At 52.2% G+C, this 14,971-nt stretch overlaps 1 protein-coding gene across 5 annotated transcripts in view; it reads right to left on the reverse strand.

The window, feature by feature from the left end:
* FLT4 (fms related receptor tyrosine kinase 4) overlaps window positions 1-14,971 on the reverse strand; it is a 57,422-nt gene that overhangs the window by 13,444 nt on the left and 29,007 nt on the right. For 3 of the 5 annotated variants that reach the window (XM_053956536.1, XM_053956535.1, XM_053956540.1), the window contains exons 1-14: window positions 12,861-13,806; window positions 11,788-11,950; window positions 11,407-11,546; window positions 10,539-10,707; window positions 9,854-9,971; window positions 9,118-9,269; window positions 8,287-8,449; window positions 6,414-6,558; window positions 3,755-3,863; window positions 2,322-2,681; window positions 1,930-2,076; window positions 1,182-1,313; window positions 785-891; window positions 347-482 (exon numbers count right to left, since the gene is read on the reverse strand). In XM_053956536.1, the coding sequence (XP_053812511.1) occupies window positions 347-482; window positions 785-891; window positions 1,182-1,313; window positions 1,930-2,076; window positions 2,322-2,681; window positions 3,755-3,863; window positions 6,414-6,558; window positions 8,287-8,449; window positions 9,118-9,269; window positions 9,854-9,971; window positions 10,539-10,707; window positions 11,407-11,546; window positions 11,788-11,950; window positions 12,861-13,496 (2,677 nt within the window). In that variant the 5' untranslated portion in view covers window positions 13,497-13,806. Of the gene's footprint in view, window positions 1-346; window positions 483-784; window positions 892-1,181; window positions 1,314-1,929; window positions 2,077-2,321; window positions 2,682-3,754; window positions 3,864-6,413; window positions 6,559-8,286; window positions 8,450-9,117; window positions 9,270-9,853; window positions 9,972-10,538; window positions 10,708-11,406; window positions 11,547-11,787; window positions 11,951-12,860; window positions 13,807-14,971 lie in introns of those variants that run through there. The other 2 variants (XM_053956539.1, XM_053956537.1) reach the window with 1 other exon arrangement.

Raw genomic sequence — 14,971 nt, forward strand, 5'->3', positions numbered from 1 at the left:
GGTACCTGCTGTAAACTGGGCTGTTCTGTCCAGACTCCCACTTGGAAAATATGGGATGTGTTTTAAACCGTGCCCAGGGGTCTTCTGTTTTCAGTAATACCTGTGTGGGTACGCTAAGGGAGTCTGGGATAACAGTTGGCTCAGACCTGTCTACAGTCAGACCTAAAGAGATTTCCCAGGCACAGCTGGGCTTTTGGGACAGCCTGGAGAAGAGGATAGGAAGCCTGAGGCAGAGAGAAAGCATTCAATGCACAGAGGTGTGTTAAGAAATCGGGAGGGTGAGTTTGTAGGGCTGGTGGGAAGCCCTGGCTGCAGCGTGCAGTGGGAGGGAGGGGGTCTGGCTCACCCAAGCGCAGGCGGTCTCGTGGGAACTCCCACTTGCTGGAATCATAGGGCAGGTACTCGCACTGCTCCTCCAAGGGCACCTCGCCAGGGTCCATGATGATGGACAGGTAGCCTGTCTTGATGTCTGCGTGGGCCGGCTAAAGGAACCAGCCAACACAAAGGGTGAGGAGGTGCCCTCCTTGCCTTGGGTGCTGACTCCCAGATGGGATTTGGATTCTTTGCCTGCCTTGACCTGCTACCCCGCCAAGCAAAGGCCATTCCCCGTCACCTCCTTTACCACAGCCCTTACTCACCCTGTCCTTGACAGTGAGAGCACTGGAAGCATCACTCATTGACCTCCTTTCAGCAGGTGCTGTCATGGAGCCCCACATCAAGCACTGATGCTGTCCCAAGCTCTGATATGCCACCCTCCCTGCCTGGGGCAGTGACAGTCACATACCCTTTTGATGTTGCAGAAGATGAGAATAAGTAAGATCCAGAAGAAAACAGCAATAACGCCAGTGCCAATCAGGATGACAATCTCTACATTGGTCCTGTCATCAGAGCCTGTGGGATGGAAGGGCAATCAGAGATTCCCATTCTCTTTAGAGATCCTCATTCTATGCTCCAGCTCAGCCATTCCTTATGGCCTGCATCAGGATGTGGGGTGACTGGTGACATGTTTGCCTGAGCTAAGCATGCTCTGGACTGCAGATCCTCCTGTGAGAGCACCATGCCACCAGCAAGGCCAAGGGGCTTTCACTGCCTCCCACTGTCACAGGGAAGAGACATGGGAGCTTGGCCATAACTCTTATTCCACCCCTTTACGTCCCCAGGGGTGTTGTGGCTGCTGGTACCTTCCACGGAGACACTGGCTGAGGAGTTCACACAGCCCTTAGCGTTGCAGACACTGCACAGGTAGAGCCCAGCATCCTCCTCTCTCACCCTCTGAATGCTCAGCCTCTGGTTGAAGTCTGCCAGGTCAATCCCTGTAAGGCACAGAGGGTTGTCATGGTCACTCACAGGGAAGGAAGATTAGTACACTGGTCTCAGGCTCAAAATAAGGCAGAATTACATCACACCAGCTGGTAAAGGCTCTTCTCTTAATGGCCCCAGAAAAACCCTGGAGAGTCCTTCCCCAGGCAGTGTACAGAGGGTACAAATCCCCCACTGAACATGCTGAACAGGGACAGTGCCCAGGCAATCCAGCTGGTGTGTCAAGTTCTGCTTCAGCTTCAGAACCCATTCCTTTCCCTCTGCAATGTGCCTGGATCCTTCACATGTTCCTTCCATAAGATCTGGGTCAGTCCCTGCGTAATCAGAGATGCCAGGCACTGGGCTGAGAGTAAGAACATGAATGATTTCTCTCTCACTGCTCTCCAGCTGAATGTGCACAAGCACAGTGTTGAGCCAGGCCCTAGGGCATAGATTTGGCCAGTGAGACTGCATCAAATTAGGACAGAATGTGATTAAAACCAGGCTCTGGCTGATTCAGAGAACGGGTGCCTTTATCTGGGGACAGCAAGTCCCAGAACCCAGCAGTGTTCAGCTCTCCAGCTGCTGGACATACTGCCCTGCCTGTGATCCACCCCCAGCCCACTGTACCTGACACTTCTTCCACCAGTTTCTCGTCTTTGTACCAGCTGATTTCAGGAACGTGGTTGCCGTCCACCTTACAGCGCATCTCTATGGAGTCGCTGACGTTCACCCAAATGTCTGTCAGGTTCTGCTTGAGGCGGGGGATCTCCAGGGCTGGAGGAGCAGCACAAAGAGGAGGAGGGGAAAACGGGAAACTGATTGATCAAAAGAATATCTGTGTTCCTGGGGGCCTTTGGGTCTCTGACCCCTGCTGAAGGGTGTCTTGAGAACCCAGGTGCCCTGCCTTTGCCACCTTGAGTTTAGCTTGCTTGTGTGGCTTCCCCTGGGGATGGCCTGGGAAGCTGATGGCAGCAAGAGCACCAGCTCTCCTCTGTCACTCCCGCCCTGTGGACCCTCACCCTGCACAGAGATGTATTTCTTGTGGCAGTGTTTCTCCCGAGTCTTCCTGTTCTGCACCTCACACACATAATCTCCCTCCTCATCCAGGGAGATGTTGGGGATGGTGAGCAGCAAGGTTGCATCATTGGAGTTGGGCTGGAAGCGCAGGTCCCCCTGCATCTTGGTGGCATAGTGGTGGACATTCTTACAGTCCAGCACGAGGGGGTTGCCCTCTTCATCGTGGAGCTTGGAGAGGTTCAGCCGATACCACTGCAGGTTCTCATAGGTGTAGTTGTCCGCATTGCAGCTCAGCTGTAGGTCCTGCCCCTCTATGGGCTCTTCCGAGGGCTGGGACTCAATCTCGAACCCGTCTGGAATGGCTTTCAGGAAGGAAATGAACATGTGAATGAGTTTTCATGGCTGAGCTGCCAGACACAATGAAATTGTCTCCTTGGGCTCAGCTCTCAGAGATCCGCCTGTCCTTATCCAGGGTAAAGGAAACCACTGTAGACCAGAACTGTGACATGCAAACTGCTGGCAATCACAGCTTAATTCCAGTGAGTGCTACAGGACATGCTCAAGTCCCAGGTGAAATTAATATGGGGTCACAAATGAAACAAGCCAGGGAGGTCTGAATTAGGCTGTTACTGCTCCCATTTGTACACATGCCCACCTTCACACCTGCAGGCAGTGACACAGCAGCCTGGACAATAACACAGAGAGCATTACTGAAGCAGTGACTGAAGTGACTGTCTTCTGGCTTCACAAAAGCTGGTAGCTCTGACAGCACAGGTACCACAGGGCCATGAGCTTCTGGGCTGGGAATTCTATTGTGGAATTCTCATTCCATAGGATAAGCTTTTGCTGTGCCCTTGCTGGGCTCCCTGTCTCAGCAGACAGGGACAGGCTCCTGCCGGGACAGGGTACCACTGGCAGGAGGCTCACGCAGCCCCCTGTGGGCCATGACTCCAGCTCACACCGCGGGGCTCTGGTTCCTACAAACTCAGCTTCCTCCCATCACCAAAATCCCGTGGGATCACTGCCGGGGGCTGGGGCCAGCGGGACCTGGCCTGGGATAGGTCGGGCGGTGCCACTAGAGGATGCTCTTGGACCAGGCACATCCCCAGCCCAGGGAGCTGCCTGGGCCTGAGCCAGCGGGATGTCCCCAGCCCAAGACCCGCCCAGGACCTGCCAGGTCTGCTTCAGGACCTAGGCACAGGCAGTGCTGGCTCATTCCCAAGTCTGTCTGCCACTCTGCCTGTGCTATCTGCTGCCAGGGCTTCAGGCTTTTGCCACCCAGCAGATCTCTGGGCTAGCCCTGCTTTCCTGCTGGCTTTCCAGTTGCTGTTGAAGATCCTAACTGTGAATGGCAGGACCTGACAGCTCTAAGGACCTGCCTATTTCAAGCAGAGAGCTTGGCTGGTGCAGGTGGGGGGGATTTTACAGTACTCACTGGTCACGTAGAAGTAGATCAGCCGCTCGTCTCGACCCACTTTATTAGAGGCAATACACTTGTACATGGCTGAGACATTGGCCTCCTGGATGGCCAGTTTGCTGACGGTCTGATGGGAGAAGAGAACATAAGGAAGAGTTAGAAAGAGCAACAGGGAAGAGAAGTAGGATTGCTGCTGCTCTCTGGCAGGTAGCAAAGCCCCCACCAGCTGTTGTTTTTATGTGAAAACAGGCCCTTATCCTACAGCCTTTTGTGCATTTCAAGCTTTATCTGTTGGCTCTACCAATAATAACATGATTTTATTCCCAATCTCTGCATCTTCTTACAGAGCCCAGTCAGCATAGATGCCTCTCCATGGGAGCAAACTTCTTGTTAAGCCCCTCGGGTCACAATGGGGACAGTGCTCAGCAAGGGGGACAGTAACAGGATGCAGGGCTGAGGGGATGGTTAAGCTCCTGCCAAGCTTTATTTATAACAGTGGGAAGAAAGGGAAAGGACACCAGGGCTTTGATTCCCTGAGCCCTCTGCAGTTAAGTGACTATTTAGTATCCCACAGGGTTCAGTGGAATTTATAGGTGCTTACAGACCTGCAAGCACTCCTTTTATTCACAAGGAGAAATCAAACCTGTGAAAATATCCCAGCTCTCATCCCTTCAGGAAGAGCTGTCATCTTTCATTGAATTCCAAGCGTACATAGACACGGTCCTAAAAGCTTCCTCCTCTCTCCCTCCAGCACGACATAACTGAGATTGGGCAGAAAGCCAGGCTGCCATCCTGGGAGCATGGACCCAGGGGATGCTGTCCCCAAATTAGCCAAGAAAAGCAGCTGGGGAATAAGGCTGCTCGTCTCCTCCTCCTGGCTCACACAGCACATGTGTGAGCTACCAAAAGTGTTACAAGCACTCCCCTTAGAGGAGACTTGCAGTTTGAGGCTCCAGTTTAAATGACAAGTTAAAAAATCCCTCTAATGAGATGGTGTTTGAAATGCAAAATTAACGTGGTCCTACAGGGAAATTTCTTTCCCTTTGCATCCCATAAGCCTATAGACTTTGGGAAGCATTTCCGTTCTGAGGGGCAATGTATTGAGGTTGTGTTAACCAGAAGGAACAGTCATTCATTCAGTGCATACTCAACACAGCTGAAGTGACTTTATTACTGGTACTTTTGTCCATTGCCTTTTCCGTTTCTTGGGGTTATTCATACAACCAGAGTGACCCTATTGCTGGCACTTTTGTGTGCTGCCTTTCCTGTTTCTTGGTGATTTTCCTTCTAATCTGTAGTGTTATGTTTGAGTTGGGGTTTCTTGATCTGACATCATCCTGCTGCCTGCAGTGCATTACTGTGCACTGCATATCCTGTGGCTCGTTCTGGCGTTTACAGATGGAATAAAAACCAGGAGGATGGCAAGAGAAGACAGGCAGAAAGGGCAAGGAGAGAGAGAGAAAGCAGATTTTAGGATGTAGCATCCCACTGTGAATGGAACAGCTCTTTTCTCCCAAAACTCTTACACATCTGTGGGGATGCACAACCTAAGTTGAAGCTCCAGGAGAGTTACAACCAAAGAAATGGAATGAGAAGGACACAGCTGAGGAATAGAAGGAAGAAAATAGGGAAAATAGGGGAAGATCAGAAAGGACCAGTACAAGTGTCAAACCTGTAGTGGTACACAAGAGCTTCTTACCCAAGAGCTCCTACTACCCCTGCTTGCATCCCTGGGAAACATAAATCCCTCAACCTCCCTTCAGCTGCTCTGGGAGGAGAATCATCTGCCCTTGCCACTCTTTTGGCAGAGTGATGAACTCCGGGCCAGGCCAGGGGACGGGAAGTGCCTTTAGAGGTGTGTAGGAAAACAGGAAGTGACTTTCGGAAACAGGGGCCCATTTGTTTGTTCTGCATCCCTCTGTGAGCGGCTGGTGCCCGACACCAGTGGGGACAGGAACCTCGTCATGGCACAGACCTGACACTCGTGGCTACCCAGGAGACAGAAAGAAGCAGGCAGCAAGCAGGTCACACACTGCAGTGAGGGAGAGATGTTCCTTCCAGAGAGGAAATGCTGGGATGGAGAAGTGGCTTTGTGGAGAACACATTGCTCCTACTCACAAAGCTGCAGCAGACAGATGCCAGCTCCTCCAAATCACCCTCACCCCACCAGGATGGGGACAGCTGGATGAAATGCCCCACCAGACACATGCACCTTCCCAAGGCCAGAGATTTCCTAGTGAGCTTGTGACTCCTGCTCTCTTGCCCAGGATGCTCTGCAGGGCTTGGTTTTTACAGAACAGCTCCTGCAAAATGCTCAGAAATGGCCATGGGAGCCCCCATAGCACCTGTCCCACGTCTTCCCTAGCTGGATGCCCTGTGTTCAGTAGCAATCCATGAAATCCCTCCTGTGCAGCCAGCCCCAGTGGGGGCCTCTCTGGACACAGGGTAATTTCTCAAAGATGACAGCTCTCCCTCGCCCTGGGGCTGCCTGGTACTGTGGAGCCCCAGGGCTGGGAACAGCCACTGATGGTTTACTTTGGAAGCAGAGGTGTGAAGCCCTCCCCAAATCTGTCTCTGCCAGGCCCCTTTCCAGGAAACTTTTCCTGGCTGATTGCAAAGGAGTCCTGTGCCTGTCTCCAGCTCCCAGTCCGAGGATGGGTTTGGAATACAGCCTCACCTTGTTCCGCCCCTCCACGAACTCCACCCAGGTGTCAATGCTCTCGATGGGGTTCACGGCGTCCTGCTGTGACACATCTTTCCAGTCCTTGCACTCGGGCATCCGGTCCCGCTGATGGCGCCTTGCTGCCCGGTGCCTGCTATTGCTAATCCAGCAGCCAGGGACGAGCAGGGGAAAGAGGAGAGAGACAGAGAGAAGGTTAGCTGGGAAAAAGACAGCAAAAGCAGCTTTGTGTCAGAGAACTGATGGCCCCGTCCTATAACTCTGCAAAATTTCCTGGGTCTTTCAGTTACACAATTCTGATGTGCTTTATAAGGGTGCCTTGCAACCACCAGTGAGGCAAAAATTTGTAGATGTGAAAACTGAGGCAGGGAACAGATACAGGTGTCCCAAGCAGTGTCTTCACCCGCAGGCCTGGGGCTTCATCTTTCCTTGCTAAGGGTGGAGAAAGACAGGATGATTCATGTGTGCCTAGGGCAACTCTTTATGTCATTTTGCTCAGCACCAAGACCCTAAAGCCCTGCTGGGACTGAGAGTCAAGGGTGTCACTGACTGTCTGGTGCTAGCCTGGGGAGCAGATGGTGCAATACCCAAAGGCGTAGCACCCAGTGGCGCTCCTGCTGCCCCCACTTCAACAAAAGCCAGGAGAGAGACCTCCCCAGGTAGAGGTGCTGCTGGTGTCTCACAGAGGAATGATGGTACCTCTTCAGGCTGAGACAGGTGGGTGGGGAGAAGTGGCCAAATCTGTCAGGGACCTGTGATGCTGCTGCCTGAAGGGTGCTTTTGAAATGCAGGTTGGGGTGGAAGATGTGAGGGTGGGTTGGGATAGAAGGGAGAGGCTTTGGGTGACAGGGAAGCAGAGGGGAGCTGAGGGCCCAGGAGCTGTAGCAAAGGTGTGTGCTGGCAGTGTGGGGCAGAGCACTTGGCGGAGCAAACACTCTGGTGAGCTGTGTAAACAACAGGAAGCTAGAAAGAAGCCTCCTGCATCCTCTGGAGCTGTGCTAGGCAGAAATATGGTGGCCTTGGGAGACAGTGCTCATAATTCACGGGCCCCTCTGCTTCCTGACAGGCCACAGTGCACTTTCATGCAATGGAAAACTCTGTCATCCCTGGCTTGGCAAAAGCCTGCACAGGGCTGTGGGACCAGGCTTCCCTCAGGCACCCTGATGTCCTCTGCCCTGACTGCTCTGGCTACAACTCCCCAGCATCCCTTTTCCTTCTTCTGGTGAGACTGTCATTAAAAAATGCCACTGCAGCCCTGCCTGATGCTGCCTCAGCTTCCCAGGGCACAGGCAGTGGGCATGCACCCTTCCTGACTACCTATTGCCCTGCTGGCAAATCATCCCAGCAGCTGGCAGAGATCTGGCACTTCCCCAGGATTCAGCAATTCTTCCCCACAAGCAGCAGCTGCCTATGAGCACTTTTGCTTCCCAGGAGAAGAAAAAGGACAGAAAAACCACAAGGACCTCAGGGCAGGAATGGTGTGAGCCCCAGCTGCTCTCTTGGGGTCTTACCAAGGGGCTGTGACAATTTCTCCTGCAATCTGCCTCAGTTTCCCCATTAGCACAGTGATCAGTGGTTTCATTGCAGGTCCTGTGAGGGGTGGCTGGGCCATGGACATCCACTGACAGAGGCAGGTGGCTGAGGATGCAGAGGATGCTGTGGAAGCTGTTGGTGTCTGGGACCAGCCAGCCTGGGCAAAACTCCCACACGGACAACAAGTGTCTCCATTCTGTCTTCCCACAAGGTGCCATGTTGTGGGTGGGAGAGCAAAACCGAGACACGGCTGGGGGCACAGCCATGGTCACAAGAAGCCCATAACACCACGATGGTGGCCTGACAAGACACAAGTGTTGGAAGAAATGGCACTTACAGGCTGCGTCGGGAGAACATCCGACAGGGCATCCACGGCCTCCACTGCCACTGGATCACCTCTGGTGCTGGGATGCCATAGACAGTGCAGGTGAGGGCCTGGGGGCTCCTCTTGGAGTAGATGCTTGGGGAAGAGGCTTCTTTCTCATGGATGCGTGGAGGAACTGCAAGGATCAGAGTGACTTTGTGAGCAGCTGCAGGCTCAGGCACTGCATCCCCAGGCCTGGCACAGCCCTCCCCAGGCCCATTTATGGACAGCCTGGGCACTACAGCTCTCTGGCTCTCAGGGCAACTCAGGCTTGCAAGGCACAGCAGGTCATACTTAAGCAGATTCAAGTGACATCGTTTCTCTTTTCTCTGGTGAGTGGAACTGTCTGGATACTACAGGGCTCAAAGCACAGGGCCACAGAGCCTGCTGGAGACACATCTCCAGGCAGCAGTGTCCTTCCAGCACTTTTTTAGCTGGCATCTGTTTCCTGCATGACTGGGACCACTTTCTGCTGTGGGAAAACTCCATAGGGGCTTCCCACCCAGAGGAACTACTCCAGATCAAACTTCACCTGTGTGGCAGCTGCCCTGCTCTTAAGTCCACATCAGTCAGGGTCACCCTCAGCAGCATCTCCAACTGCAATCAGGAAGTGGCCCCTGAGCAATGATATAAACTGCCCAAAGTGAGGGAGCCAGGAATAAAATTGCGCCATGGGGGAGGAAGAGGTCATGTAGGTACTAACAGCTTTAGGACAGCAATGGGGACTTGGTCTTGGAGCAGCCCAAAGGCTGGGGCCATGGGCTCAGCACTCTCCCCCCAGCTCCAGCCCCAGCCCCTCCTTACCATTGACAATTAATTGGAGGCTGATGTGCTTCTCCAGCCCCGCCAGCCTGTTCCGCAGAACCAGCGTGTATGTCCCAGCGTGCTGCTCCGACACATCCTTGATCTGCATTGAAGATTGAGATTGCTTGGGAATTAGCTTTCCATCCTTGTACCTGCGGGGAGGCAGAGAGAAAATGCAGCCATGGGGAGGAAGTGTCCCACTGGCAGCTGGGCAAAGGGTTTGCTGATGTCCACAAGAGTGCAGAGTGCCTCTTGCTAGCACTGAGGACCTCTCTGGAGAGACCCATGGGCCTGCCCTGGACCCAGGTTATGGGTCTGCACATTGTGTCGTATGGATGTGTGTGGAGTTGGGGGTGTTGTAGCTCTGCCTGAGCAGTGAGTGGGTGCAAAGCTCCCATCTCCAGTCAGCTCTGATGGAAGTGCAGCATGATGAGGTGCACAACCCATCCCACTACCTTGTTCCTCTGGGCAGCTGTGATCGCCACAGCAGAGGGACAAGAGGGACAGCTCCTGTGGGAACTCCACTTGGCCCCTCCAGCCGTGCAGAGCTGCCAAGCCAGGCTGTGCAATTGAGAGCCAGGACATGGGAGAAGTGGCTCCCATGGGCAGAAAGAAGTGACATTTGTGACAATCTTGGTGGCAGAGGGACCTAGCAAGGAAGCCAGGCTAGTTTTCCCCATTTGACAGAGGAAAGGAGAAAAGGAGAAAGTGGCTCAAGCTAAGAAAGGTGAGTTACCACTGGAAGTCTGGTGGGGGGTAGGCCACGACTTTCACTGGCAGCTTCACGGCTTCGTCTCCTGCAGTGGCTTCTATCACTGGGCCCTTCCTCCACTCCACGGTGATGAAAGGTTTTTCTGCAAGGAAAAAAGGGACCATGGAGGAGAACTCAAAGAGACAGGGTGTCACAAAGCTCTGCTGCTCTCCACAGGGCCTGACAGCAAGGACCAAGGACAGGGCTGGGTGTCATGACAGCGCAGCTGAAGATCTGCCTCTGTCTCCCTCTTGGGAACATTGGGAATGCAGGAAGGCTGGGCTGCCCTTTGGCTTTCTGCTGCCAAGAAACAACCACCCAAAGCAGGTAGTGCCTTGTGCACCTGCAGCTGGTGCCCCTCAGGCCAGCCATGCCACAGGGGCACTGCATTTGCCATAGGGCTGCAAGGTATGTGTCCTGCCATTCCACTGCATTTGGGCCAATTTGGTGTTGGCATCTCTCTCCCTCCCTTTTGGGACCTTGCTGAATGTGACTCTGCTCCCAGCATGATGCTGGCACACAGGAGGGCTGAGGGGCTGGAGAAGGGCTGGGTTTCACTAAAGCAGAGTGGAGGGAGGTTCAGGAGCCACTCTGCCCAGCCAGTCTGGGGTTGACTCTGCTGCAGCTGGGCCCTGGCTGTGGCTCTGCAGGGCTCTGGCAGATGCTGTACCGTGCACAATGACATCAGTGCTCTCCTCCAGCATCTGGGCATCACTGGTGGCAGTGCATGTGTACTTTCCCAGGTCCTGCTGGCTGACATTGTGGAGGGTCAGGATACTGGAGAGCTCTGTTTGTGTCTGCAGGGACCGGCGCTCAGACTCGATCACTGCTCGCTGCGTCTGTGGGAGATGACAGAGAGAAGGGGATGAAAGACAGCAATGGGATGAGGCTGTGTGGATGGGCCCTTCACAGCTGTGATTCCTGATGCTCGGTGCTTGCCTCTACCTGGACAGGTTTCTGCAAAACTGACTGCCATCCTCAGAGATGGAAGGGCACATGTTGTGTACTGACTGCCTGAGGCTGGGCTTAGATCTTAGCATGGTTTGCTCTTGTAAGCCCAGGAACCAGGCTGGGAGCCCCATGAACTGAGTGATGTTCTCAAGGGACTCCCCTGTCACACTAATCAAAAAAGCCTGAGGGTACAAGAGGGGGAAAACACAGTGGGGAAGGGACCATCTTACAGGCTTTTGGTAACAAGGGCTCTATGATTAGAGTAGTTCCTTTTAAACCAATCACATTTGCTCTAGATTTGCACTGGTGAAAGTGAAGTCCATGTTTTCTCAAGAGCCCCAGAGCAGTAACACCTCAGCAAGGAGGGAGCTTTCTGCCAGGAAAAGGGGTCTTCATTCTGTCTGCCTTCTGCTGCAGGAGAAAAAAAAATGGGAGAACACTCTGACCAAGATGTCCAGGGCACAGCATGGTTAGGATTATGAAGCAGAGCCCTGCCAATGATGTGAAGAGGAACAATGAAGGGTCAGGAGGGGGTGACTCAGAGGGTAACAGTTCAGTGCACGGGGAGCTGCTCAGCTTGCTGGTACCTGTTTGCCAGGGTAAGTCCAGTGGAAGCCGACGGCAGAGTTGAACTCAGCCCACACTGTGCAGTTCAAGACCAGCTTCTCTCCTACTAGCAGCTCCATGGCTTTCTTGGGATACAGCTGGATGTCATACAGTTCACTCCCTGATGCAGAAGAGGGAATGAAAAGAGATTTCTGATCTAGTTAACTCTTTGACTCAGGCTGTGCAGTTACAGGAGGTTTGGGAATCCTGCTGCATGGTGTACCTCTCCAATACACAGTGGAAGAGATATAAGCACCATGCAGAGTCTGTGTAGCTAGAGAGGACCATAACAATCCCATGAGCCACACTGATGGATTTCAGAGGCACCCAAACTGCTCCCCTGAACCTTCCCAAATATTCACCTGCTATATGGATGATGAAGAAATTGGATTTGAAGACCTTCTTGTCGATTACAGTCTCACAGTGGACATACAATAAGTCCCTGATCAAGTGTGTGGGTACCTGCATTCCCTTCTTGCTGTCCCAGAAAGTGCTTTTCCCGTCAGGGTGGATGAAGAAATTTTGCTGGAAATATCAAAATTTTGCCAACTGAAATCAGAGGGTAACAACATTCCCACTCCACCCCTCCCAGGCTTTATGCTGGCTAACACATCCCTTTTGTGGGAAGAAATGATGCAGCATCATGCTGTGCTGGCCTCCTGCCCTCTCCCCCTGAGGGTTTGCCATCTAGGAATCGTGGCCTCCCCTCTACCCCAAGTAGCTGCATCCTGCACCATTAGCCTCCCCGTCTGCAGAGTGGGCCAGAGACTTCCAGGAATGGAAATTTCTAGAGATAGCTGAGGAAACTGATGCTGATGTCCCAAACATCAGCCCTCTGGGATGAGTGCTGACCTTGAGTAGTGTCCTTCCCGGGCAAGGGAAAGGCCCCTGGCCCCCAGAGTGTCCCTGAAGGCCTTTGTACAATAGTAACACTCATCCTGGAAGGATGTATTTGCATTGTAAAAAAAAAAAAAAAAAAAAAAAAAAAAAAAAAAAAAAAAAAAAAAAAGGGGAAAAAAAGGCAAAAGCAAAAGCAGACTGATAAGAGAGTTGTTTTTAGCCATGAGCCCCGGGGCTGCAGCCTCCTCCCTTGTGGGGATGCCGACCACATAGAGGGGTATAGATCACAGAGATGAGGCAAACGGGATGCTCTGGGGAAATGGATTTAAAACAAAGTCTCGTTTTGTTTCATAGAGCTCCAGGGAAGAGAAACAAGGTTGGCAGGAAACCTGTGGGATCTGCCCAAGGGAACTGGACAACACAGCTTCAACCAGCAAATAAAACGAGGAAGCCAGTGGCTTGTACTTTCCATGGAAAATGTATCCCATGCATTTTCCTTTCCTGGCAGTGCCTGTCATACTTCCACTCAGGCAATTACAAATGCAGAACAAATGCAATACATCTCGGTGCAGTATCCCAGCAGCCGAGCTCTCACCGAGGTCAGTGTGACGTTAAGATCTGGGATGGACACGAGACATGGTACCCAAGTGTTCTCCTTGTTGCTGATGAGGAGGGTCTCTGGCTTGTTGATAAATGGCTGTTCAAAATCTGTAGGAAAGATACAAGGAGAACAACTACTAAAAAAGAAGAAAAAAACTGGGAAAAGGCAACAACCAGTAGAAAAGGAGGCTTTCTGAATTTCCTTAACAAAGCACTCACAGCACAAGCTTTTCAGAGGGAGTGTTGAGCTGTTCAGCCCCATCTGCCACATGTGACAGTCAGAGGAGACACCTGGAGCTCGGGAATGCAAAGCCAGCCGGCTCCTCTGCACTAAACACGGTACCAGTGCAGCGACACTTGTGTGACATTTGGGCAGTGCGGGAAATGACCTCCCCTTTCCTGGAGCCCTCAAGGTCTCTGCCTGAGCCTGACCCTTTGTGAAACCAGTGCGTCGTGTCCTGGGCTCGGCGCCTGCCCAGCTGGTGGCTGTGTCCCCCAGCGCGGGGCTGGTGGGGCTCTGCTGCCCCGGTGCCGCGGCGGCAGCGCGACCTTCCCTGGCGAGGAAGTGATCCGCAGCGCAGTGGTATGCAGATGTCATCCTGCAGCCAGCCCGGCCGGCAGATAAACACATGAGCTGAGCTTTCCAGGGCTGCCACCCCACTGCCGCCCAACTGCTGCAAGCACAAATATTGACAGGAAGAGCAAAACCACCCAGAAATAAGCATTATGAAATGACTTAGCAAGGCCAGGGATGTTACACAAACTCTGTGCAGAGACAGTGTACAATCAGCAGTGACCCAGGCTGAGTAAAGGGGATGAAGACAAAATTGGAAGAGACAAAGAATTGTGAGACTGCTTGGTGGCCTCAGTGACAGATGATTTATTCTCTACTATCAGCCCCTGCCTGCCCTTTTCCACAGATTTAATGCCTCACAGGATGCTCTGAATAGAGACTGGTTCCTAGTGTCTTGAAGGCATGGTGTTGCCAGCATCTCTCCTCTGTAAATGTCCATCCAGCACATGGTTATGATGGGTTTATTCATGGAAATTGTCCCCTGGGTGAAGGGGGCTTTATAAGGGGGGGATTGGGTCTCCATCTGGGAGACACTGGGCTGCCACAGAGTCCTGCTAGGGGAGATTTTACAGCTTTTGGTACACTGGAATCAGACCAAATGATCCCAGTGGCCTACCTTTAGTTTTATTCACCTGTGTTTCAGCTAAATAACTGATTTCAAGGGAGTGTAGCATGAGCACAACCATTTGTCCTGAGATTCTTTCCCTCTGATACCCAGCCCCTAAAGAGACTCATCTAAAGGGACAAGTCAAAGATGAATTTAGAAATGATCCTCACTTGGGGATTCTGTTGTTCAAATCACATTGGGCTCAACCCAATCCAATGCAGTGCTCCCACTGTTAAGTGCATAAACCTTTAATTTTTGATCTCTAAAGCTGCTGCTTCAGTGATACCCATGCTGCAAAGGCCTCTCCTCTGTGTGAAGCACTTTTTCTACAGAGAAGGTGAAACAATCCACACTCAAGAAACTTAGGAAAACATGGATTGCCCAGAGAGTTCTTATATTTATTTCCTGGGTTGTTTTTTTTTTTTTGCTGCCACAGGATTGCTGACTTCTGAAACCACAGATTTGTTTCTCAGTGTGAACTTGTTCCTCATTCCTCTCCCAAACCTTGGGCATGTGAGAAGGAGAAGCTGCACAGCTGCCAGAGGTGAGAGACTATGAGGTCCCCTTCAAGCTCAGATGGCAGCCAAGAACTGATTTACTGGGCTGGTCCTGCTGCCAATGAGCTTGTGATTCATGCAGTAACTCCCCTCTCTGACAACATCACAAATTTCCTTAAGACTGCCTTAATGCGTCGGATGGGAATAATTTAGCATCTTCTTCATTAATACATGCTAAGCTTTATGAGATGTGGGCTGAACGTAGCCTATCCTACCCTGATGAGGCTTTCTGTGTCTACAGAGCTATCTGTAGTTGTAATAAAATACACACTTAACCAGACACATGGGAAGGAGATACATGCATGGAGAGTTCATTTGACCAGTGAATTGCAGGTAAAATACAGAAGAATCCATTTTTCCAGGCAAGC

This window comes from Vidua chalybeata, chromosome 15, assembly GCF_026979565.1.
Source record: "Vidua chalybeata isolate OUT-0048 chromosome 15, bVidCha1 merged haplotype, whole genome shotgun sequence".
In the NCBI taxonomy this organism is placed as follows: domain Eukaryota; kingdom Metazoa; phylum Chordata; class Aves; order Passeriformes; family Viduidae; genus Vidua; species Vidua chalybeata.